The sequence below is a fragment of the Lontra canadensis genome, unplaced genomic scaffold (genome assembly GCF_010015895.1).
Source record: "Lontra canadensis isolate GAN:19392208 unplaced genomic scaffold, GSC_riverotter_1.0 scaffold5, whole genome shotgun sequence".
In the NCBI taxonomy this organism is placed as follows: Eukaryota; Metazoa; Chordata; class Mammalia; order Carnivora; family Mustelidae; genus Lontra; species Lontra canadensis.
The window spans coordinates 15,420,406-15,444,644 of NW_022630999.1; the positions used below are offsets into that span (position 1 = coordinate 15,420,406).

A 24,239-nucleotide genomic window follows, 5' to 3' on the forward strand; every position below is an offset into this window, starting at 1 on the left:
CAGCGGCTTAACCCACTGAGCCACCCAGGCGCCCCGTTGATTTCTGTTTCTTAACGGATTGTCCCATCTTAACCTCACTGACTTGGTTTCCCTTAATCTGGTGCCAGCTGTTCTGGCAGCCTCCCTCCCAACTTGCTTCCAAGTTGTCACTGTGATGGTGCACAGCGTCTCTCGGCCTGGGTGGGGTGATGGGGCGCGACATTGAGGAAGATGCCAAGCTTGGTTTTGCCAAGGCGCTGTTGCCTCCCTGGAAAACAGGTCTATAATTGAAATGAAAAAGAGACACAAAGTAGGAAGAGGCTACTAATTAAAACGATTGTCCTTGTCATGGTAGGAGAGGTTCAGTCCCATGACATATCAGCTTGGGAAAATAGCAGGCTCCTCCCAAAGTTTGAACACAGTTTGCTTTGGTGATGATAAGGGCATTTCATCATTGCTTGAAGCCACACAAACCAGAGCAAATAAGGAACACTGGAGATTTTTTTTTTCCTTTTTGAAAAATCTGCCCTTTCTTCATTCTTGCTAAGTTTTTAGAATAAATCAAGTATTTCGAGAATAGAGAAGCCCATGCCTACCCATCCACCACCCCCCCCAAAAAAGATTCAGAAATAAGCCTTCGGCGTTATTCAATTATAATTTTTGAACTGGAAAAGGAACCCATTCGCATCCCACCAGACTGGGAAGGGGCTATAACAATTTTCCAATATCCATTAATTTTCTGCAGGCATATCCCCCCAAATTAACCTTGCCCTAACATGCAGAATATACACTTGACTCTTAAACAACACGGGGTTAGGAACACTGACCCCACACAGTTGAAAATCCACGTATCCTTTTGACTCTCCAAAAACTTAACTACTAATAGCCTACTGTTGACTGGAAACCTCACCCATCACATAACATTGATTAACACTTATTTTTGTGAGGTATGTGTTATACACAGTATTCTTACAATAAAGTAAGCTAGGGAGAAGAAAATGCTATTAAGAAAATCATAAGGAAAAGAAAGTACAATTACAATGCTGTATTTATAGAAAAATATAGTCACCTGTAAATGGACCTACGCAGTTCAAATCCATGCTGTACAAGGGTCAGGTGTACCTTAAAACAAGCCCCTCCTTCCCACCCCATCACTGAGCTGAGTTCCTCCATATGGAGAGTCTGGAACCACCACTGAAGGACCCCTACATGCCAAGTCTTCTGGGCTTGGATTGTAGTATCAGAACAGTCAGCATAGAAGTGAGTGCTACACGGGGGACCTGCACCCCAAAACCCCCACCCCCATGACCTCTCCTCCAGGGGCCAGTATTGCTACCAGTTTCCAGTGACACCTAGAGGTGTAACCTTCTCTGAGGCTCTTTCTTCCCCCATAGAAGAATTTGCGCTGCAGTTGGAGGGGGAGCGCCTGGGTGGCTCAGTGGGTTGAGTCTCTCCCTTCAGCTCAGGTCATGATCCCGGGGTCCTGGGATCGAGCCCTGCATCGGGCTCTCTGCTGAGCAGGGAGCCTGCTTCCCCCTCTCTCTCTCTGCCTGCCTCTCTGCCTGCTTGTGCTCTCTGTCTGTCAAATGGATAAATAAAATCTTTAAAAAAAATTAAAAAAAAAATAAAGTAGTTGGAGGAAAAGAAAGTGGGGATAGTCAAGGGGGCTTACCAAAACAAGACTGGGGTGAGCTGGGGGATGGGGCAGAGACACTGGGGTGCAGCCGTCACAGGCCTGGAGCCTCACTGTCAGCAGGTCTTACATTTGTGGGACCCATTATTTGTCCACTGAGCCCTAAAAGCCTGTCCTTCATGTGCCACTCTCAGAAGTTTTGTCATGTCTATGGACCTTACCTAATACTTCCTTACCTAATACTTTCATTGGCTTTAAGTTGGCTCACTTACAAATAATAAATAAATAAATAAACAAACATGTAATAGGAAAACCAGGATCGCTTCCTATATTGTCAGTAACCAAAATAAATATATATATATATGCATATATATGTGTATATATATATATATATATATTCTCTATTCTCTCTCTCTCTCTTTCTCTCTCTCTCTCACACACACACACATACACACACACAGCTCTAACTGGATTCTACTGCTTATGGAGGTGCCAAGCCTCAAACCTATTCTCATTCTGAGAAAGGTAGGTTAGTAAGTTTCCAACAAATGTTAAAGACACGGTAGCGCCAACTGGTACTCTCGATTCCACTGACTTGGTTAGAAAAGCATATGTCTTGATCTCAGGGTTGTGAATCTAAGCCCCATGTTGGGTGTCGAGATTGCCTAAATAAATTCAATTTTTTTTAAATGAAAGCATTGAAAGAGGATTGAAAAGAGGTCCTGTTCTTTATTGATCCAATGTTATTAAATCCCAGGTCCCTGTACCACTCAGAGTCACTCTGGTACAGCCAGTGATAAGGGTCCCATTCTTGGGGAAGTAATGAGATGTCCTCCAAACAAGATTGTTTCCTCATCTAGAAATGAGGAGGTGGGACCAGTGGACTCCAAGGGGTCCTTCCACTGCCAAAATAGAAGTGCAGGTGTCCGGGGAAGTTCTCTGAACTACCTTCGGGGTCCCACGGCATAGAATCACCAAGCTTCCTGGGTGGGTTTTTAGATGGTTCTGGGTTCCTCTGGGTAGACTCCCAACCAACCTTAGGGTCACAAAGGCACCAACAATGCTAACGTGCCTAGGAGATGTTCAAACCCGACCTGCCCTGTGGACAGCAGCCCCAGCTCTGACCTCTTTCCTCTCTCGATCTCCACAGGCAGGAGGGAAGCACTACCACCCTACGTGCGCCCGGTGTGTCCGCTGCCACCAGATGTTCACAGAAGGCGAGGAGATGTACCTCACAGGTAAGCAAACCAGACCTTCTGGAAGGCATCCCTGTCCACCCACGTCTGTAAAGGAGAGACCATCTCCTTCATTTCGGTGTTATCTTTGTTTTTGGCTTGTCCTCAAGGCTGCAATTAATTCGCCCCCCTCTGGGTGGTTTGGGAGAGTTGCCGTTGTGGCTAATGTGAAGTGACATGTAATCTGCCTTCCGTCCCCGTGCACCTCCGCCCGCTGCTCAGCTGGCCTGCTTCCCGGGCCGTGCTCCGAGCAGACTCTCCTGGCTCCGCCCGGGGGGGCGGGAGCAGGAGCAGAACCAGGCTGAGGGGTCAGAGAACCCTACAAAGATGGCTGTGTTGCGGGACGTCTGCAGCCTCATGGCCTCTCCCCCACCTCCCTCTCCCGCCTCCCACAACACAGAGCACCACAGCAGACTGCCTGGGGCTTCCCGCAGACTCTCGGGGTACACCAAAAGGAATGGAAAGGAACCAGCAGTCTCCAAGAAGTAAAGAGGGACTGGTCTCCCTGTCCCCCCTCCCAAGGCCTAGCCCTCTGGCCCCAGGCTTCTTACAAGTCGGCCTGTTAGTCCCCAAGCTCTGTTTTCTGCTCCAGCCTCGGCCCCATCCATCCTCCCAGAATCTCATAGTGTTCTCGGCGGATCCCTGTCTTCAGGGCCCCTGGCTGCCCACCACTATAGGTACCCTCTCACCGAGGTCTCAGACTGCCTTTCCACTTCTAGCCCTGAATAAACCCAACACGTCGGCTGCGAGAGCCCGCCTGCCAGTGCTTCTCTGTCCACTCAGCAACCATTTCCTGAGATGCTACCGTGTGCGGGCTCTGCCCCAGGGCCCCTAGCAAGTTCCAGCCCCAGCCCCTTGCTGCGGAAGGGGCCACAGTCAGGAATCCCACAGATAACCGGCCATCGCGATAAGCTTCATGAAGGGGGGAGGTATGGGACTCTGAGAGCCCTAATGTGTGGGGTGGGCGTTGGGGAAGATGCCCTGAGGAAGGGCCAGGAGCCGGGATGTTGAGCTAAGAATCGCCCCCTGAGGGGAAAGAATCCACCAGGCTCTAAGGCGGGTAAAGAAAGCACAGGTGTGGGGGCCATAGTGGGGGGATGGGGGGGAGTAGGCCCGATGGGGGGCAGGGGCAGACAGGGAGCTCATTCCCTGCTGCATCCTCCTCCTCATTGTTGCGCTTTGCTCTCCTGCCTGCTGGCTCACTCCAGTCTCCCACACCCTCCTCTGGAAGTCCTGCCATTCTAGGCCAAGGTGGGTCACTCCGGACTTCACGACCCCCTCTGGTGCCCCCAACCCTGCCCACAACTTACACACTCCCTCCTTCCTGGTCTCTCCAGCTTGCCGTGGAGTCCTCGGCCTTCTCCTGGAGACTGTTTGCTCCTGACATGGACCCCACTAAGTCCTCACTCTACAGGGGATCATTGTTGGCTGATGTGTGAGCTAGGAGAGCCCTTCCTCCACATTTCCCCTCAAAGCAGGACTAAGGCCAGGGAAGCAGTCACAGAGCGTGTGTCTTCCTGTCACGCTAGGCAGTGCGTGCTTTGCCTAGAACAGGGTTTCTCAACCTTTGCACTGTTGACACTTTGGGCCAGAAAAGTCTTGGTATAGGGACTGTCTTAGGCCACGCACAGTGTTTAGAGGCACACCTGACCTCTACTCGCTCAATCCCAACAACATACTCCTTCCGGTTGTGACAACCCAAAATATCCCAGACATCCGCCCTGGGGAGGCAAAATTGTTCTCGGTTGAGAACCACTGGCCCAAAGATAGTCAAGAGAATCTCAGATCTTCTACTGGGAATGCTGGAGCAGGAATTCTCGGTTGGGTTGGACTAGGTGTCCATTTCTAAGATGCTGTGAGCTTACAACTACCTACTTATATGTACAGTCAGACAGGTAGCACAGATGGTAGGTCCCAGAGGTCACTCTAGACTAGTCGGAACAGTCCTCGTTGTATAGATAGGAGCTTTGAGGCACAGAGGAATGTAGAGCATGTAGGGGCAGACTGGCTTTATGACGCCCATCCTGGGGCTCTTCCCACCTCACCTCCTGGGACCCAGGCTCTGCCTGCTACTTAGGTCCCAACAAGGACTGGGCCTTCCTCTTCCATCAGCGCTGATCCCTAGCGCTTCCTGCTGCAGGACACTGGGTTACGTGCAGGGAGTCCCCCTGAGTCTCAGAACCCTGCATGATGTCTTTGTGCACCCCGACCACCAGGAATCTGGACTGTGCACTTAGTTTGGAAATTCTTTGCATGGTGTTCCTCTCCCCCTTTCCTGGTAAGCACATTTCCTAGTGTTGGAACTACTCTCTCACATCTCTAGAATCATCAACATCTTTATCTACCTGCCCGAATTCCCAATCCCGATCTCTCCATTGAATGGCTGGCTGCACTACTTACCAAGTTTTTGACCTTGGGCAGGTGTCTTAACACTGAACCTCAGTTACCTAGCCTGTAAAATAGGCTAATAACAGTCCCTATAAGATATGGTAGGTTTGTGACACATGGAAAGCTCTTAGTTCTTTCACTCATTCAACAAGTATCTATTGAGCACTGCCTGTATGTGTCCAGTGCTCCCTTAACAACTGGAGATGTAGCAGCGAGCAGGTCTGACAAGTTCACTGCCCTCACGGAGCTCACGTCCTCGTTTATCCAGAATCTCCAAGCCTTGCTTCTGGCCAGAACGTCACAGAATGCTGAAAGGGTTAAGTGATGAGGGGAACAGTTTGGTGATCATTCGAGAGAATGTGCAATCAAACCTACGAGAGAGGGGCCTGCTGGAGGTGGGAGATATTTTTGGTGATGAAGAAGGGCCTGTCACCCTCCTCCTTAATTATCTCCATTCCTAACCTCCTGGCTCCTAGGAGAGTGGGAGTAATTGCAGGGTGTTCAAGGACCTGCCTCAAGGGATGCTCTGTGATTGTACAGTGAGGGGGCCCAGGCCTTCCCATGCTGGAGTCATGCTGACTCTGGCTGTGGGAGTCTTAGGGGATGCAGCCACCTGGAGGTTCTGCTACCCCTGAGAGCCGGGCCTCTGATTGTCTTGGACATCCTCCCGGGGGGCGTGGGAGGGGTAACTAGCCCTCAGAATGATATTCCCCAGAAATGGCAAGAAAACTCTCCGCATAGGCAGCACAGAAGTGAAGAGAGCTGGGAGTCCTGGGTTCAAGGACCAACACGTCTGCAGATGGGCTGTGACCTTGAGAAATGACTTCCTTCTCTGGGTCTCTTCCCTCACCTGCAAAATGAGAATAATTGTTCTCCCTCGTTCATACATTCAAACCAGGGCCATGCTATGTGCCAGGCTCTCTGTGATGTGCTGGGAGCTCAGACATGAGCAAAGCAGGAGTGCCTGCTTCCTCGGCGGAGTGCGCTCTCAGGAGGGGAGGCTGACTTCAATCAAATAGAAGCATAGATATAACGACCAGCTGTGATAAATGCAGAGAAGGGAAGGTTTGGGAACCATGGGAGTGTGCTTAGAAGGCTCCTGATCTAGTCTGGGAGGTCAGAGGAGGCTCTGCTGAAGAGGGGAAATTTCAAGCCAAGATCTTGGAAATGAGTAGGAGGTGGGAGGGTGAAGAGGGGAGGAAAGATGGTGGAGGCGGGGGAGCAGCAGGTGCAAAGGCCCGCTGTGGGAGGAAGCATCGTGTGGTGGAGAAACTGAGGCAGGCTCCCACACACCCCCACCACCCGCCTACAGAGAGCAGGTGTGCTCCACAAGGTCCTCATGAATATCAGAGACTGAATGCAAAAGTGCAAAGTGCCCAGTGCAGAAGCAACATACAAGACAGAGACAGAGAGCGAGCGAGAGAGCATTAGGAAGGTTGCAAAGTTTAAAAACCCAGTCTCGTCAGTTCTGGAGCGGGACACAATGAGGCATTGGCAGCGGGCCTCAGGAGGTTCTTCGGGTCAGTTTGTTTGTGTTTTAATTACGGTGTGATGGCTTTCTGATGAGCTCTAATTGGGAGAAGGCTGACGTCTGTCGAGGGGAGAACTTCTGGGGCCCCCCCGGAGACCAAAGCAAGTTTTCTTCTATTTGTTTTAAGTTCTGTTGTGCATTATCTTTTAACTGCTTCTGTAAAGATGCCAGATTTCTAAACTGTTTGTTGTCCAAACCCTTCATTTGGGTTTCACCAGGAAATCACGTCATTGATTTCGTGCAGCGGTATAATAGCCGAGATGCTACAGGTTCAGGCAAAACACACCGAAATCACAAAGCTTACAGCTGCTGGGTCAGCGGGAGTTTTTCTAAACCCAAAATGTGGCTCATCAAAATCTGGCTTTATTCTAAAAACATCTGGACCCAGGGAAAAGGAGAGATAGACTTTGTTCCTGTCCGTCTTTCTACACTGCATACACCCCCTCCTCTGAGGGTCTGAGAGAGAAGGACGCTGGGAACCCAGGAGCTTGGCTGCAGAGTTTTAAACAGGTCTCTGTTATCATCGTATAGTGAACTACACAGGCAGGAAATCCTGACAAACCTGGCTCTGCTAAAGGAAGAAATGTAACAAATTGTAGGTCCTGCTAATAATAATAATGGCCCATCAGCTGATACTGGTGGAGTACTTAGTATGTGCCAAGCACTGTACTACAAGTTTTAAATGCAGTCTCCCATTGTATCCTCCCAACAGCCCTGTGAGTTAAGAGCCATGAATATCCCCCATGTAGAAAAGAAGAATGTTAGAGAGGTTACGTCCCTGAGCCAAGGTTAGCTGGCCTATCTTCCTAGGCTTCCTTTAAGGCACTTTCTCCCATTTCTTTTCAGAATCCTTTTCTTTTTAAAGATTTTATTTATTTATTTATTTATTTGAGAGAGAGAGAACGAGCAGAGGGAGGGACAGAGGGAGAAGGAGAGGAAGAGGGACAAACAGACTCTCCTGTTAAGCAGGGAGCCGAACTCAAACTCAGGGCTCAATCCCAGGACCCCGAGATCACGACCTGAGCTGAAGTCAGACCCTGAATTGACTAAGCCGCCCAGGAGCCCCCATTTTCAGAATTATTAACCTGTAGTTATAGTTTGTAGTTGGCCTTCTGAATCCAATGAATCTCTTTGAAATTGATTGCTGAAGTTTGCATGTAGGTATATTTCTCGAAGGAGAGGGTCCGTAGCTTTTCGCAAATTTTCAGAGGTGTCCAGGGCCCAACATCAAGTCAGGAGCCCCAGTTCTGTGTTAACACAAATCCAAAACAGAACCCTGAATGCTTGCTTTGGTAATTACCCCAAAACCTTCTCTTCTATAAGGTAGTCTATTTCAGATCACTTTTTTTTTTTAGTTCAGATGATAGAAGGTTCTGGCACCAGGAGGTGTGTATTTCTGGCACAGCTGGGGATGCCACTGACATATAGGAAGGCTTCTTTTTCCTCTGACAAGTACCTTAAAAGAGGTGCATGGAACAAACAGATGTTCAGGGCAGGTGCCTCCCGTTATTATGGCTTTGGAGAACACCAGCCCTCTGTCATATCTACGTGTCTCATCAAACCACGCTTTAAAAGGCACCAACGTACTATTGGTTGCTATAAGCTAGTAGTTTAGCATTGTTACTTTAAATTGGATCTCTCTACTGACAGCTTAGCTTGTAGGAGTAATGCTTCAAAACTTTAAATCTCATGTTTCCCCAATCCTGCTACATAATTTTAGACTCTTCAAACATATCCTGTTACTGTACTAAATTGATACCTCCTAACGTCTGAATCTACTAAGCCTATTTCACTTGAAATAGACTACATTTTCATTTTGGATGAGCTGCGATTTTTTTTTTTTTAGACTTTTAGGGTTACCAAACATCTTGCAGCCTATAGAAAATATTATAGCGTAGTAGTTTGAAGTTGGTATTTTAAAGTCTGTTTGCAACTTGCTTCTTCTCTCCGGTAACCTCAAACTCGAGAAGATGTGGCTATTTTCTCGAGAGTTACATGTCACATCTACTTCGCCAGCCAATTTGTCCATGTTGGTCAGAATTAGGTCTTGAGTAGCAATTTCCCTGGCGGCTTCCTCTATTTCCTGAGAAACAAAATTGCCCGCTGGGCAAGTCAAGAACTTGTCAGATACTGGGCTTTCACTCAATGAGAAATTTTATTAGTCTGGACTTTTTAGGTGGCAGAAACAACATTAGGTAAAAGGGGATTGATCGTCCCACAGAACTGAGAAGCATCTAGAAGCGGCACGATGGGGTTGAGGAGCCCACAGGGGTCGGCAGGTGGTTCTGCTCCTTGCTTCCTTCAGCGCGTGACCACCCAGTGTCCATCCCTGCACCGGCTGCCTCGGTGTTGGGGAAGGAGGGCTCCGTGGTCCCAGAGGGGCAGTATTCCATGCCAAGTTCAGCACAGAAGTCCCAGAGAGACTCTGTGGAGCCTGAGTCAGTCATATGTGCAATACCCAGGCCAGGGCGAGGACACCATGCTGGACAGAGCAAGACACCCCAATGTCCCCATCTGAAAACAGGGATAGCACTAGGCCCACCTCGCCAGGCTGTGGGATTAAGTGAGCGAACACAAGAGGAAGGCTTTGCACTGAGCCTGGCCCTCCCAGGTCCGCCCATATGAGCTCATGTAAACATCCGGGAATGTAGAAATGGCCACGCCCCGTGACGCATGCGCTAAAAAATGATGGCTCTCGTCAACATTACCGTCATTAGTAATAACGCTTAGCATATGGCTCAGCCTCTATGGTCAGTAAACGTTAATTATCGTGGTGAGCCTTGACTTAAGTACCACTGTTCTAAGGTATGTAGCGTAAGGCCTGGCATAGGCGCTTTCTAAATGTTAGTTATAATACTAACAATAATAAGGAAGCTTAGTGGGTGACACGTAGTAAGCACTCCTTGCAGTGTAATTGCCGGCCTCGCTCTCGTGATCAGCAGTTAGTATTTCCCGTGAGCCTCTGCACCTGGGTGCTGCCACACTCCTTCCTTCATCCCGCCTCCTAGCCTGCATGCCAACCAGCTTCCTGGGAGCTGAGCACTTTCTCCGTCCAGCTCTTTATTAAGCTTCAAGCCCACTTGATCCTCTCAGCGCGAGGCAAATGAGGCTTTTCGATGTCTCCTGAGCTGCCCTCGTCCCTGGGCCCAAGCCCAGGCTCCCCGAGGGGTGTGCTGGCAGCCAAGTCCGGCTTCTGTTCACCAACTCCACCCACACAGCCAGCCCTGTGCTTGCCGCAGGCCCCTCACTCCCCCGGGGCCAAGGTTCCCGGGAGTAGAAGAGTAAACTCTATACACCCTGCCCTCAGGTCTCTCCGGTACTCCTTTCCCCTTCCCAACACTGGATCCTGGCAAAGAGGGGTTTTTTTGGTAGGGGAGGGTAGATGATGATAATTACAACCGCTTACACTTGCATAGTACCCACGCTAACAGACCTTGTACTATGTGCTCTACGAACATGAACTCACTAAATATCACAACAGACCTCTGAGGCAGATAGTGTTATCATTCCCATTTTATCAGTGGGGAGACTGAGGCACAGAGAGGTAACTGACTTGCTCTAGACGATGCAGGTAAGCAGTGACGTAACTGGCATTCAGACCCCAGAAGAATATTATGACAAATAAGGCATAGATTACCCAATACGCGGTAAAGACTTACCAGGGCCCAAGATTATACTTGGGCTGTTATTGTGGGTCAGATTTGACAGAAAGGCTCGCTCGTCTCCCTATTGCGGAGTTTGGGACCCTTCAGTAATAAGTGAAGAGTCAAGTATCCTGTGGTCTACAAAAGCCATCCACCTGCTAGGGGCAGGAAGTGGGGATTTTCAGGTTCAAGGTAAAATTCATGTATCATAAAAGTAACCATTTTAAGGTGTACAGTTCAGTAGCTTTTAGGATATTGACAATGCTGTACAACGACCTCCTCTATCTAGTTACAAAACGTTTTTACCCCAAAAGGAAACACATACCCACTGAACACTTCCCATTCCCCCTCTGCTAGAGCCTGGCAACTACGAATGTGCCATCTGTCTCTATAGTTTACCTATTTGAGAAATTTCATATAGATGGAATCCTACAATACATAGGCTTTTATGTCTGGCTTCTTTCACTTAGCACAGCATTTTTTCTAGATCCATCCATGTTGTCACATGTATCAGTGTTTCCTTCCTTTTTATGGCTGAACGCTATTCTGCTGTGTGGATGCAGCATGTCTGTGTGTCCGGGCAGGGATTTTAAAAGAGCCATTCCATATGGTGAGTGCTGTGAAATGTGTAAACCTGGCGATTCACAGACCTGTACCCCTGGGGATAAAAATACATTATATATTTATTTAAAAAAACTTAAAAATTAAAAAAAAAAAGTCATTCCATGATCCTAGCAAGTCTGAGTCACAGAGGTTGTCCCACTGACATACAGGCAGAACTTTGAGAAACCTCATCCTGCAACCGTCAAGAGAAGTCCGGGGAAGAAAGCGGCTGTGAGAGTACATCCTGGCTGGGATCCGGGCTTGAAAATCTAACCGCCTACTGAAATGGAAGAGAAGGGCCAGGAGGCAGACAGCAGGGAGGGTCACTGGCCACCTGCCAGGTCAAAAAGCATTCAGATACCGAAAAACAAAAAAACGCTGTGCTGGGCAAATAGAACCTTTGGGTGAGCTGGGTTCCTTCACTGCTGTGTTCATAAGCATGACTGGGTGGTGTGGAAGACTGTGGGACCAGGTCTGGCTTCGGCCTTAAAATCTCCACTAATGTGGAAAAAAAAAAAAAAAGAAGTGTGGCAAATTGCATTTCAATGTCCCGCAGAGAGATGGGTGGGTTCCCAAATGTTAAGTAACCCAAAAGAATAACCCAAATGTGGGGTGTGCCGTCACCGGTTGGAGAGACAAGGCTGATGTTTCCTGTTCTGGGGATTAAGAAGAGCCTTACCATCGCCAAGGGACAGCTTTGGAGATTCCGATCTTGGCCTCTGAGTCAGCTCACAAGGAAATAGCTAATCCCTCCACTCGGTAACTTCTACACGAGGTTTGAACCGCAGGACCTGGACTGTCTGGGACAGTGTCCGAGGACAAGGGTATGACTCATGGAACCAGGAGTCTAACCAGCAAAAGGTGTTAACTTCCTACAAGAAGTCAACACATTCCTCTGTCTTATACAACTGGTTCTTTATCCCATCACATTCCAAAGGAACAGAGTTGGAGTGTCAAGGAGTACTCAGCCCTATGGTTCTCCACTTTGGAATCCTAAGTCCCTGGGGAGCTTGTCACAGATTATCAGGCCCCGCCCCCAGGAGCTGACTTCAGGGGCCTCCCAGGAGCCCAGGAATCTGCATTTTCCCAGGCTTCTGGACAACTGGGCCACAGCTCCCACTTGGGCAAACCCCAGTCCTGTGAATATGCTGATAGAAACTCACTCTGGAATTGTAGCTGTCAAATCAGAGTCTAAATTGTACTGTTTGTCTAAATCTTGGAGCCCAACTTGGAGAACTTAACTGGCCTGAAACAGAATAATATGTTTCTTTTGTTTTATTCATTCATTCCATGAGTATTTATTGAGAATCTGCAATCCCTGCAGCTGTATCTACAGATAAGACAGATGTGAATCCCGCTCCTGGTAGAACTTACATTCCAGTCTAATTCACTGGATAGGAGCAAATAATTCATTTTTTCTATACAGAGAAATCTGTGAAGATGAAAATACAGACTCCCCAAGGGATGGGAGGGAAAGTGAACATCCACTAGGGTAACTACCTCATTATATGTCTCCTCTATAATATCCTTGCTGAGCATGTACCCACCCAATGTGTAGTTACATACTTCTAGGGACAGGGGAACTCACACTCAGAATGGACCCATTCAGTCCTTAGACATTGAATTTTCTTTCCCTGAAACTTCTGCCCTTGGTCCTTGTTCTACGTTACAAGACGTGCAGAACAAGTTCATTGCTCTTCCCGCAGAGAGGCATTAAAATACTCAAAACTCTTTTTCACTATTCTGCTAAGTCTTCTCTTCTCCACAATGAAGACCCTGCCTTATGGCCTAATTTTGGGTCCCCTCTCCGTCCTGGTTACCATCATCTTCGGGGTGCCTTTCATCCTGTGTCTCATTTTAAAACACAAAGGTGGGGGCACCTGGGTGGCTCAGTCTGTTAAGCATCTGACTCGGTTTCAGCTTGGGTCATGATCTCATGGTCGTGAGATCAAGCCCCACATCAGGCTCCATGCTAGTGCAGAGTCTGCCTGAGACTCTCTCTCTCTCTCTCAAATAAATAAAATACTAAAAAAATAATAATAAAATAAAATAGAGAGGGGGGATCCAACCAGTCATTCATTTATGTCTTTATGAAACACATATGAGCCAGGTGCTGTTTTAAGTCCTGGGGATAAAGCCCATGGAAGAGAGTAATGGCCTTCTTCACTCAGGATGCTGTCTTTCTGTCTGTGACACGTCATTGAGCTCAGCCAACCACCACTTCCTAGGGGTCTTCATGAACAGATCACTTTTCTTACTGTAATTTACCTAAGTCTGTTGCTTGCAACCAACAAATATCTTCCCTCTTTAGATGCTATCCCGCCAACTCCCAAACTTCTGATTTCTTTCCATCTCTAATATTTCCTTTCTCCCTTTTGATTCTCCCCTCTCACTTCTTCTATAAACCTGCTTTCCTATGAGCTGAATACTGAAGTCATTTGTGGCTCAGCTCTATTTCAAAACAGATTATGTGAGCGACGTGGAGAGACCATCGAGTCTGACCTCCTCTCTTAACTCATCATTGCCCCCCCCACCAGGACTTCTACCCGACCTTTTCCCTTCATCTCACCACCTTCTGAGACATCCGTATCCCCCTCACCCATTTCCTGCAGTGACCTGTGACATAGGCTTCCTGCCGGAGTGCCAGGGGTAAACAGCTCCTAGTGGATTCAACAGTATCCCGGGACCGGAAATGCTCTCTTGAATAACTCCCCAAAGCAGGCATCCCCACCCACCACTGGCCGCAGACACACCCTGTGATGACCAGGCTTGGTTGAGCCACAGACCGGGAGTCCCTCTACTGGGCTCCAAGAGCCATTGCACCTTACGTTAGCAAGAATTAAACTCCTGTTGAATTACTAAGAACCCACAAGAAAAATCAGCAAACGAAACTGAAAGATCCTGATCTATCTCATAAATGGCAAACTGGGCCTAGAATTAAAAGCTTGGAGATGAAAACAATCTCCAGCACCATCCAAATCCCACCTCATTGTTATATTCCGATGAAGAAACCGGAATGGAAAAGAGAATGTGTTAGGGGCCAAGCAGAGACAAGAATCCAGGCTGAGAAACAAGATCCCAGGATCCTTGCCTCAGGCCTATCCTCTCTCCATTTTGGGGGCTAATTTTTCAACTTCACACCACCCCCCCGTCGCTTGGCCAGCATTCCAGTCCTGGGGGTTCCAGGCAACAAACCACAATGGAAAGCGTATCCTAAAAACAAAGTCAGACAAACAAATGCCATCTGGGTGCCCAGGAATCCAGCTATTTGCTGGCCCCCTTCCTTTCTGGGCTGGTGATAAGAGCAATGGCACCAGAGGGATAATATGTTCCTACTTTTCCTTCTAATCCATGACACCTGTTTCTTCTTTGGGGAATGTGTAATATTTGGGGCTTCTTCTCAACATGTGACCAGCCACCTGTTGTTCATGCCTTTCCAAATTGGCCTCTCGAGTTTGGGGCTGGCCAACTGGACAGCCCCACACACAATAAAATGCAGGCATTTGCAATATACTAGATTTGCAGAGTCTGGAGTCTCTTAGGAATTAGCAGGTCAAGGCCGTCCTCTGTAGCCAACTCCACGCACGTCATGGCCCCGCCCCCCTTTTCCTGTGATAGCTCTCAGACCCTGTCCGAAGTCTTTGAAGAGAAAGGAAGGTTGGAGGTCACCATGGTTGGCCGCTTTATTTCACCTCCACTGCCATTCATTCATTCAACAAGTATTCACTGAGCACCTGCTGTGTGTCACTCACTGCCAATCATGCACTCACCGGTTCCCCCCGCAAACATGGATGGGGCCTCTGCCGAGAGCCAGATCCCATGCTGCCTGCTGCAGGAGGGCCAGCAATGAATAAAACTCAGCCCTGCCCGGAAGCGCTTCTAATTTAGTTAGGGCCCTGAATGCACAGGCCACTGTGATTTGAGGTCGTGTGTGTTAGGAAAGATACCAGGAACTATGGACCGAAACGAAGAGAGAAGTCACTCCCAGCTGGCAGGTAAGAAAGTTTGCAAGAAGGGACGCCTGGGTGGCTCAGTTGGTTAAGCAGCTGCCTTCGGCTCAGGTCATGATCCCAGCGTCCTGGGATCGAGTCCCACATCGGGCTCCTTGCTCTGCAGGGAGCCTGCTTCTCCCTCTGCCTCTGCCTGCCATTCTGTCTGCCTGTGCTCGCTCTCTCTCTCTCTCTCTCTCTCATAAATAAATAAAATCTTTAAAAAAAAAAAAAAAAAGAAAGAAAGTTTGCAAGAAGATGCTGTGTGAGACCTGGACCTTGAGGCATGGGTAGGATTTGGACAGGTAGAAAGAGCAGGAGTGGCTGATCGATGGAGCTGCAAAGAGCCTGGTTCCCCAGGGGGTCCTCCTGCCTGCTGTGTAGGGGAGGTGCGCTGCCAACAAAATAAAGGGAGGTGAGGGGTGGCAAGAGAACTCTAGGGATGAAAGGTCTGAACCTTTGTTATTTGTTGGTCCCCTTAGGTTCTGAGGTTTGGCACCCCATCTGCAAACAGGCAGCCCGAGCAGAGAAGAAGTTAAAGGTAAGCAAGCTGGTAGAAATACCAGACCACACTTCTCACCTCTGGTGGGGGGCACTGTACTTTAGAGGGGGTCTTTCCTTAATACGCACCCTCCCAGATGCATGCCCATATCACTAGATTTCCTTCATGGGAACACCTGCCTCATGGCACATTTGAGGGGATAAAGACATGGGATGTGAGAGCACTTTGAAAACTGTCAAATTGTGAGGTTTTAACATTTCTGGGGCCAGGCCTTCGTCTTAGCGTGGCTCACCAAGACGGTGGCCTCGTTGAAGCCAGTGTGGAGACATGCTGGGGGTTTTCCCCAGCCTCATGTCATGTATTAGGAAGAATAGAGTTGACGGTGGGCACTGACAGTTTGTAAAGCGTCTTCACAGCCACTGTCTGATTTGCTTCCTTTAACCCCGTGGATCAGATGGCGCAAGGCATTCTATGTTCTCTTTGCTGGTAATTAAAGTCACAGTCTAACAAGGGTGGTGGTTTGCCCACAGTAATGCAGCAGGCAGAAACACAGCCAGTGTCCCCAGGCACGCGCCAGGCCACCTGCGGTCCTGTGTCCCTCTGAATTACTGTGCTCTGACTAGTCCCAGGAAGTCCTGTGAATCTGGGTTCTTGATCCAAGGACCATAGGGAGGGGCCCAGCTCCTGAGTCCTTGACGCTGTGGGGGAGAAAGCTGGGTGCATGCTGGGGACAGGCACTTGATATCAGAAGTGCCTCTACCTTTTGCACCTTTTGCACATCAAGAGATGTGCAAATTATACATCAATAGATGTATAATTGATGTATAATTTGGTTTCAGCCATGTGTTTTTTCCCCGTTTCTTCCAAATCCTTTCCATTTAAGAGGTATAAAGACCTAATTGTCCTTTCCTTCCTCAATTTCTACCTTTTTGGTGGCATTTCTCAAATTCCATTATCTTTCTACAACCCCGATGCTTTTGCCGCATCCGTGCACCACCTGTGTCATTACAGACTTAATATTCTTTTTTTTTTTTTAAGATTTTATTTATTTATTTCACAGAGGTCACAAGTAGGCAGAGAGGCAGGCAGAGAGAGAGAGAGTGAGGAGGAAGCAGGCTCCCTGCAGAGCAGAGAACCCGATGTGAGGCTCGATCCCAGGACCCTGGGATCATGACCTGAGCCGAAGGCAGAGGCTTTAACCCACTGAGCCACTCAGGTGCCCCCAAACTTAATATTCTTCATGAAATCAATCCACCACTCTTCCCTTAAAGGAGCTTATTTTAATGTAAATCTTGATATCGCCAAGTGGAAAACCAGTATTACTTACTATAAATAGAAGGTAACCATAAAATACATTCAATGAAAATAAAATGTTTTTTAAAAACAAATCTTAGAAATTCCAGCTGGATGGTGTTGCCTCTACTCTCTTTGTTTAAAAAAAAAAAAAATGGGAAATGAACAACAGTGGAGACAGTTGCTGAAATACATCAGCACTAAGTTAAGACCTCCTCCTTGATGTGAGGGAGATGAATGAAATACAATTTTACATTTTACTCTCCCATTCTGCAACTCAGTATCATCAAATGCTCCCCCTAAATTCATCTTGCCAGAGTCACCACCAGTTCAGGAGGCACAGTTTGGGAGACACTGGCTATAAAGCCCCAGGTAGAATGCTTTCATTCTAAACTGTGGCCTGAGACATCTGGCAGACAATGTCGCAGTCCCTCAGACCAGCCCCTTCATGTTACAGATCTCGAATCTGGGATCTCTGAAATCACATAGTTCATTCACTAGGGACTCTTAGTTCCCGGTCTGGTTTTTTGTTTTTTGTTTTTTGTTTATTTAATGACTATTCCATCATTTTTTTATGTTATGTTCATCCCCATACAGTACATCATTAGTATTTGATGTAGTGACTACATCATAGCCCCTCCTTCTGCCGAGGGAGCCATTAACGCCTCATTGTCTTTGTTCAGTGAAAGATTTTTTTAAGCTTATCACTTAGGCTGATGTCAATTTGCAATGGATACACTGTGAACAATCAGTGCTCTCTGCAAATTACAGGAAGTTGAACGTGCTTGTACATTTCACATAAACAAACTGCTAAGGAATGAGTCCCAACCAATTTTATTCAGTTAAAGTAAATACAATATTGGCAGGATAACCCCAAATGAAAAGTTTTATGAATAAACACTTACCTAAAAGGTCAATTACAAATATGTTTAAAAAAAAAAACACACACACAAATCCAAATTCTGTCCAACAGCCTGAAGTCCTGCACATTTCCCATTGCATTCACATCAGACATTGATTACTAAGGCAGAAAATAAAGAGAAAGTACAGAAAGCTGGCAAGTGTATTTAACCGTGTTGTTGCTGTTCCCTAAAGAGCTGCCGTCCTCCCTGCCCGTCCTCCCCTCCCCACTGGCGGGAGGTGAGGCTTCTCACTCCTTCTGTATCATCTCTCCCACAGCATAGGCGGACATCCGAAACTTCCATCTCACCCCCCGGATCCAGCATTGGGTCACCCAACCGAGTCATCTGCGTACGTATCGCTCTTCAGCCCCCCAGAGGTCTTTGTTATCCGCAGGTCTGGTTATCTAAAGAGTTTCTAAGGATAGCCAAAGACAGCTGTCAGGTTTTCATCCAACTAACATCTCGTGTGCACCTGTCATGTGCTAGAGACTGTGCTAGGTCCCGAGACACAGTGGGGCACAGGGAGGGCCTTGCCTGCATGGAGCACAGAGCCTAGTAAACAGAGTTATGGGGGATAAGGCCAACTTCAGCTGGAGCACAGGAAAGTCAAAGACAGAAGAAACCTTGGTGAGCTCTAAAACCAGCACAGTGGGCCTCCTTCCCCACTGCTTAAGTGAGCTAAGAGTGGGACAAAAATCTGGGGTCAGAGTGGTATACAGAGTGGGGAGTAGGGGGAGATATGGCTGTGTGATAAGGAGGCAACCACAAGCAGGCATCTGCACCCCCCCCATCCTCAGAGACACTGAAACAGAGACACTCATCATTGCAGAGACATGGAAGAAAGGACAAGAGTGGAGGCAGATGATCTGAGGTCCTTTGGCTATATCATTCATCCATTCAATCATTCATTCATTCATTCATCCATTCATTCAACAAACGTGTGCTAAGTGTCTCCTCTGGGCTAAGTTCTGGCTTCTGTGCTGGAAAACCGTGGTGAAATGCACAACCTGATGGCCATCCTCGCGACCTTGAATATATAACCCCAAAGAGAAGCAGTCGCAGTTCTGGTATGTGCTAGGAAGGAAAAGTGCAGGGTGCTCTAATGATGCTGCAGAGGGACAGAGGGACAGAAGGACAGGCCATCTAGGGCCACCTGGAAAAAGAATCCTGAGGAAGAAACATTTAAGTTCAGACCCGACAGAGAAACAAAAGTAAGTTAAAGCAGGTGAGGGAGGCAGGGCCAGAGAGGACAGAGACGAGCCAAGGACATGGGCCATCTGACTGTGGACTGTTCCAGCCTTCCCCAAGCCCCCAAGTTGGAAGGGCCAAGAAGACCAAAGCTGGGGAGAGGGGATGGAGGGAGGGGAATGGTCTAGAGCAGGAAGACGGCTCCTGATTAAAAGTTCTAGATACAGTCCCCAAACCAGCCAGCCCTGGGTGGGCCCTGGCCACCATCGCTCCATTATTATTTTACCCCAAATCCACATCTAGTTTCCTCCTTGATCCCTGGATAATGCCCACTAATGGAGCTGTTTCCTTTCCTTTCTTCCTCTGTTCAAATGAAAATCAGACATAAGAGTTATCACTGACAGCAACTTCCATGTGGTCAATACTGCCTTGCGGCTCCCACAGAAGACAAGCTCTTTGATCACAGGCCGTCCTCATTGAAGATTCCTGTCAAGAACAAGACAGATGATTAGCGCCACCGCCCCCCCGCCCCCGACCCGGTGCTATGAATGGGGCCAGACACAGCAGGATTAATGAGCTAGATTTCAGGGTCTACACAGTGAGAAGGTTATTAACAAACTGAGCGTGTCTCCAGGAGAGTTATTAGGATATGCAAACTTGGGAGATATAGATAGATGATGATAGATAGATAGATATGGCAGTTCTCTAAGATCAGCTCCATAGAGACGAACAAGGGCAGCTGGACACACCTGCCACTGGGCTGTCCATCTGGGGCTCGCACACCAAGCTCAGCGACCCGCGCATGCTGGCAGAGGCATGCGTCTCCCCTCTCATACTCTCCTTTCTTGCCTGTTATAACGGCTCACCTTCAGCCGCTCTGGGGAATGACCCCACAGGTCACAGGGGCCGTATTTTAAATCAAACCATTCTAAGGTGGCTTCCAAACTCAGGGAAGAAACCAACTGACCACTTTCGGGACACGCAATAACAGGCAAAGAGAGAGAGTGTGTGTGTTTGTCTGATTTTCATAAATGCTGAGGTTTGGTGTTAAAATAGAATCATCAGTGAATGGGGTGGGGGGAAGGTCTCAGACTTTGCCCCACCCCCCACTGATGGCTAGAACCACCTTCAGGAGGTCTGACCTCGAACCAGCTCCACGTGTTCTCTTCCTTCCTGCTTGCCTAATTATGTCAGGAAGCCTCTGTCCAGTCATTGTGCCTCCAAACCTGAGGCTCATTTATAACCCCATGAACACAGTGGCTATAAGAGGAAATATAAATATAGTATTTTTGAGGTTTGGACTGAAGCGCTGAGATGACTATTGATGGGTCAAGACAAGTTTGCAAGATGCCAAGAGCTCTCAAGGTCAAGATCTAACATCCCACGACAAAAGGCAGCAAGGGGACCATCCTAATAAAGTTCCCTTGACCCACACACCACCCCAAATTGGCACAGACATGATGTCTAACCCGGGCAGGCTCTGGCAGAAATGAGATAGCACCCTTCTAAGGGTTTTACTGAAGATGGTTTTGTGAAGCGACCACTTACAGAGGTGTAGTTAGGGTTAGGGGACCCACAAGACATCGTGTGGCATCCAGAGTCTACAAAAGCAGGAGCTGTCACCACCCTAGGCCTAAAGAGAATGTCCAGTGAAAGCCAGAGCTGTGAAAGGCAGCCCCGGATGGGAGCTATGCCCACCGTGGCTGCTGATGGCAGGACAGTGGGAGGGGACAGTGTCTCTCTCTACCACTCCCAGTGTGCAGGTGCCCCCCCACTGGCCCAGCCCAGCAGAAAGCCAGGGAGCCTCTGAAGCAGTCCATGGGGCCTCGGAGCCCAAATCAGGGAGAGGAGGAACGGATGGTGGATCTAGGAGCAACGGAGAATGAGCATCACCGTGTCCAAACAACAGGGGCTGGGACAGGGACAGAATGGTAGAAGGACCTTGGAATATGTTTTGAATAGCAAAGCTTGTAAGGGCTTTATGAAAGTTACTCTCTCTACAGTCATTTTGGGCTTGAGACTCACCTGAGCCCCCAGGCACCAGAAGAATGTTATTTGGATAAATACAGTTTCCTTGGAGTCTCTGTCTAGTGGCCTCTCAATTTCTCTCACATCAAGATCTTGAAAGTCACAGCAGTGGGGACAGATCCTGGCTGACCATAGCAGAAGCCAGGCACAGAGGGAGCAGCTGGAGGTTGCCAGCGTGGAAAGGACAGGGCTTCGGGAGCCACGAGAAGGGGTCTGCCCCATGCAAGGGAAACTGTTTCTTAATCCATGCTGTTCTAGAGAACTGGGCTCAGCCAGGGTCAGGTAACAGCTAGAGGCTTGTCTCAGTTCGATATAGGGTCTGCTTTCTGAGTGCAGCCCTCTGCCAGCTGTAGACAGTGAGCTCCCCACCCTGTAAAGCCAACAGAGGCAGCTGGGAAGGCAAGTCCTAAGGCTAGGCGGGCTGGGCTTGAATTCTGATTTTGCTACTTATTAGTTATGTAACCATGGGCAAATTCATTGACTTCTCTGTGCCTGTTTCCTTATTCAGAAAAGAAGATGGTATTAGTGCCTGCTAGTAGCACTGTGAGTTGTTTGAGCTAAGGGAGTTAATCCCTACCAGGGACTTCAGAGTCTGGCTCATCGTAAGTGCTCACCAAACGTGTGCTCAGGTTTCACTCTCTGTCTTCATCATCACCTTCAAGGAGCTGGGAGTGAGGAAGTCCTCCCAGCATGGGTTCGGAAGGCAGTCCCCACCAAGGCTGGGTAGTTCAGACAGATTCAGACCTACTGGCTAAGGGGCACCAAGCGCAGAACCGTCTGAGCTTCACCTGGAAAACAGTAGTAACATTGACACTGACCTCACAGAGCCATCAGGACACTTGGAGGAGATAATTCCTGCAAAGTGCAGGGTCTCACACATAAAATACACTCAACCAGTGTGAGCCCCCTTGGAAGGGAGGGCCTCTAAGACCTGCCGGGTTCTAATATTCTGTGCATCTTCCATCCTAATATTCTGTTTTTAGTGGAAACTGGAGAAGCTCCTTTCCCCTGTGCCTGGTTTTTGTTTCCTCTCCTTTCCCTCTTATCTCTCTGCCTCTTTCCTGTACCTCTCCTCCTCCCCAGGCTAAAGTGGATAATGAGATCCTTAATTACAAAGACCTGGCAGCTCTCCCCAAGGTTAAGTCCATCTACGAGGTACAACGCCCCGACCTCATTTCCTACGAGCCTCATTCCAGATACACGTCCGACGAGATGCTGGAGAGATGTGGCTATGGAGAGGTATGGCGTCTCGCCCCTCTCCCTGGGGCTGTTGGAGGAGAGAAGGCCCGCACGGTCCCCATCACTCCATCACACACACTTTGGCCTCCACAGTGTCAGCCCCTGCACTCTTTTAAACTGGAAGTTAGAGTGTCATCATTTAAAAATCGAGTGATTTCATCCAAAAATCTGGCTTTTCTTAAAAAATCAGAGCAGGTGTCTTTCCATTATTTAGAGTGGGGGGAAGAGTGCCTCCTATAGGCACGACATGGGCTCCCCATTTCTCCCTACTTGCCACCACCCCGAGAACCCCAGCATTGAAGCCACAAACCTGTGACTGCTTATCACTTGAATTACTGTTTTTCTCCTAGTGGAGTGATTTTATACGAGGCCCACGGCTTTCATCCCTGACAGGCTCAGTGGCCACTTAGGTTTATAATCCCTGGTGCGTAGGCTCTCTGGGTTTTGCACCTGGCCTTAAGCCCCTATGCTCAAAGCAAGAGACACTTTTTAAGAACTCAGCAGTTCTGAGTTCTACTGAGTTGTCAAAAGCCAGCTTTTGAAAGAACTAAGTGGTTGCTGGACAAGAGAAAGTGTTCTTTGGAGAAGGCCGGTGACCATTACTCTGAAGGTCCTGGCAGGCTGTATCGCAGGTGAGTCCTCACCCCATTCAGAGCCCCTGAGCAGAGATTGATGAAAGAAGGAGCCTTGGCCTGGGGAACAGGGACCTGGGTTCTTGTCCCCACTCCACCGCTGTCCCCTTCCTTTCTAAAGGAGTTAGCGTTCATTTGGTTGGAGAGCCCAGTGCTGAGAGTCTCAGGGCTCTGGACCCTGAAATAGACCAGGGAGGGGGGACCAGCTAGAGACTGATGTCACTGAAGCCAGAAACGGCACACTGGGCCCACAGGCCAAAGCCAACTCCCAGATTTGTTTTGTTTCACTAAGTATCTTTTCTTTCAAAAATGTAAATTAGTTGCCAACTATTTAAACATTTAAAAATTAAACATTAAAAATTTAAACATTAAAAATGCCAACATTTAAACATGCCGAGATTTCACATAAGAACCTGCATTTCTCACTTGTCTTGGAAACGGAAAGAGTGGGGTTAACATGCAGGGCTGAGCAGCCACTGCCCTCTGCAGACGGGATGCTCCACCTCCAGCCCACCACACCGCCCACTGGCCCAACTCCCACGTGGACAGCCCCAGCCCAGGCCTTGGTTGGCCCAACCTGTGTGTCCCCAGCCCTGCACGTTGTCCTCATGAACCACAGAGTAGTCACGAACTGGTAGACAGGACAGGATCACGAAATGGCTCTGAGTGTGTGATAGAGAATCCTGGGTCCAAGTGGAGACCCCACCACATTGTACCCAAGAGTCCCCAAGACACCCCGTTCCCTCTCTGGGCCTCGGTTTCCCATTGGTACATGAAGGGCGTGATCTCAGGTCTCCCTGCTACGTGTCGGCACTGCTGGCGTTCCAGCACACTCGGCGCGACTGCTGTCTGGGGAGGAGGCCCCAAGCAGCTGCTGGCCCATCTCCGCTCCGCTGCCTAACCCCTCTTCCTCTCTCCCTCCTCTCTCTCCTCTGCTCCTTTCACGATGGCCTTCCAACTCCTCGCTCCTAAGTCGCTGGGAACATTATCTCCCTACTCCCAGGTAACTGGGTTAGTTTGGGGAGGACTTTTCTATACTTGGGTCCCTTTAGGCAGACCGAGCAGACCCCCAGTTTCACTGCCCCCACCCAGCACCCCAGGGTGCCCCTGACCAGGGCACAGACGGCAGAATTAGGAGCATAACCTGGAGGAAGTAGCTGTGGCATAAACGGTAGAGGAAGTGCCTTTTCCACCCAAAGGGAGCCTTCCTGGCGCTCCTGGAATCCTTGACCCACGGGTTCTGTTCAAGAGACTCTGAGTGATAGGCAAAGGCCCCAAAACTTGTCTGCAGCTTTCCTCGGGCTGTGTGTGTAACCCAGGGAGGGGGCCTTGGTATTCGGAAGGGCAGCACCATGAATTTTGGATCCTCAGCCCCCCAGAATCCTGGATTCCGCATCACAGCCCCACCTGCCTGCTAGACACTTGAGCCACAGGCTTGCTTAATTGCCGGCCT

At 48.7% G+C, this 24,239-nt stretch overlaps 1 protein-coding gene across 6 annotated transcripts in view; it reads left to right on the plus strand.

Annotated features, from left to right (window-relative positions):
- Positions 1–24,239, plus strand: part of ABLIM3 (actin binding LIM protein family member 3) — a 109,608-nt gene that overhangs the window by 66,467 nt on the left and 18,902 nt on the right. For 3 of the 6 annotated variants that reach the window (XM_032851494.1, XM_032851496.1, XM_032851495.1), the window contains exons 8-12: positions 2,763–2,850; positions 15,485–15,543; positions 17,977–18,048; positions 21,999–22,154; positions 23,760–23,789. In XM_032851494.1, coding sequence (XP_032707385.1) covers positions 2,763–2,850; positions 15,485–15,543; positions 17,977–18,048; positions 21,999–22,154; positions 23,760–23,789 — 405 coding nt within the window. The remainder of the gene's footprint in view (positions 1–2,762; positions 2,851–15,484; positions 15,544–17,976; positions 18,049–21,998; positions 22,155–23,759; positions 23,790–24,239) is intronic. The other 3 variants (XM_032851497.1, XM_032851498.1, XM_032851499.1) reach the window with 1 other exon arrangement.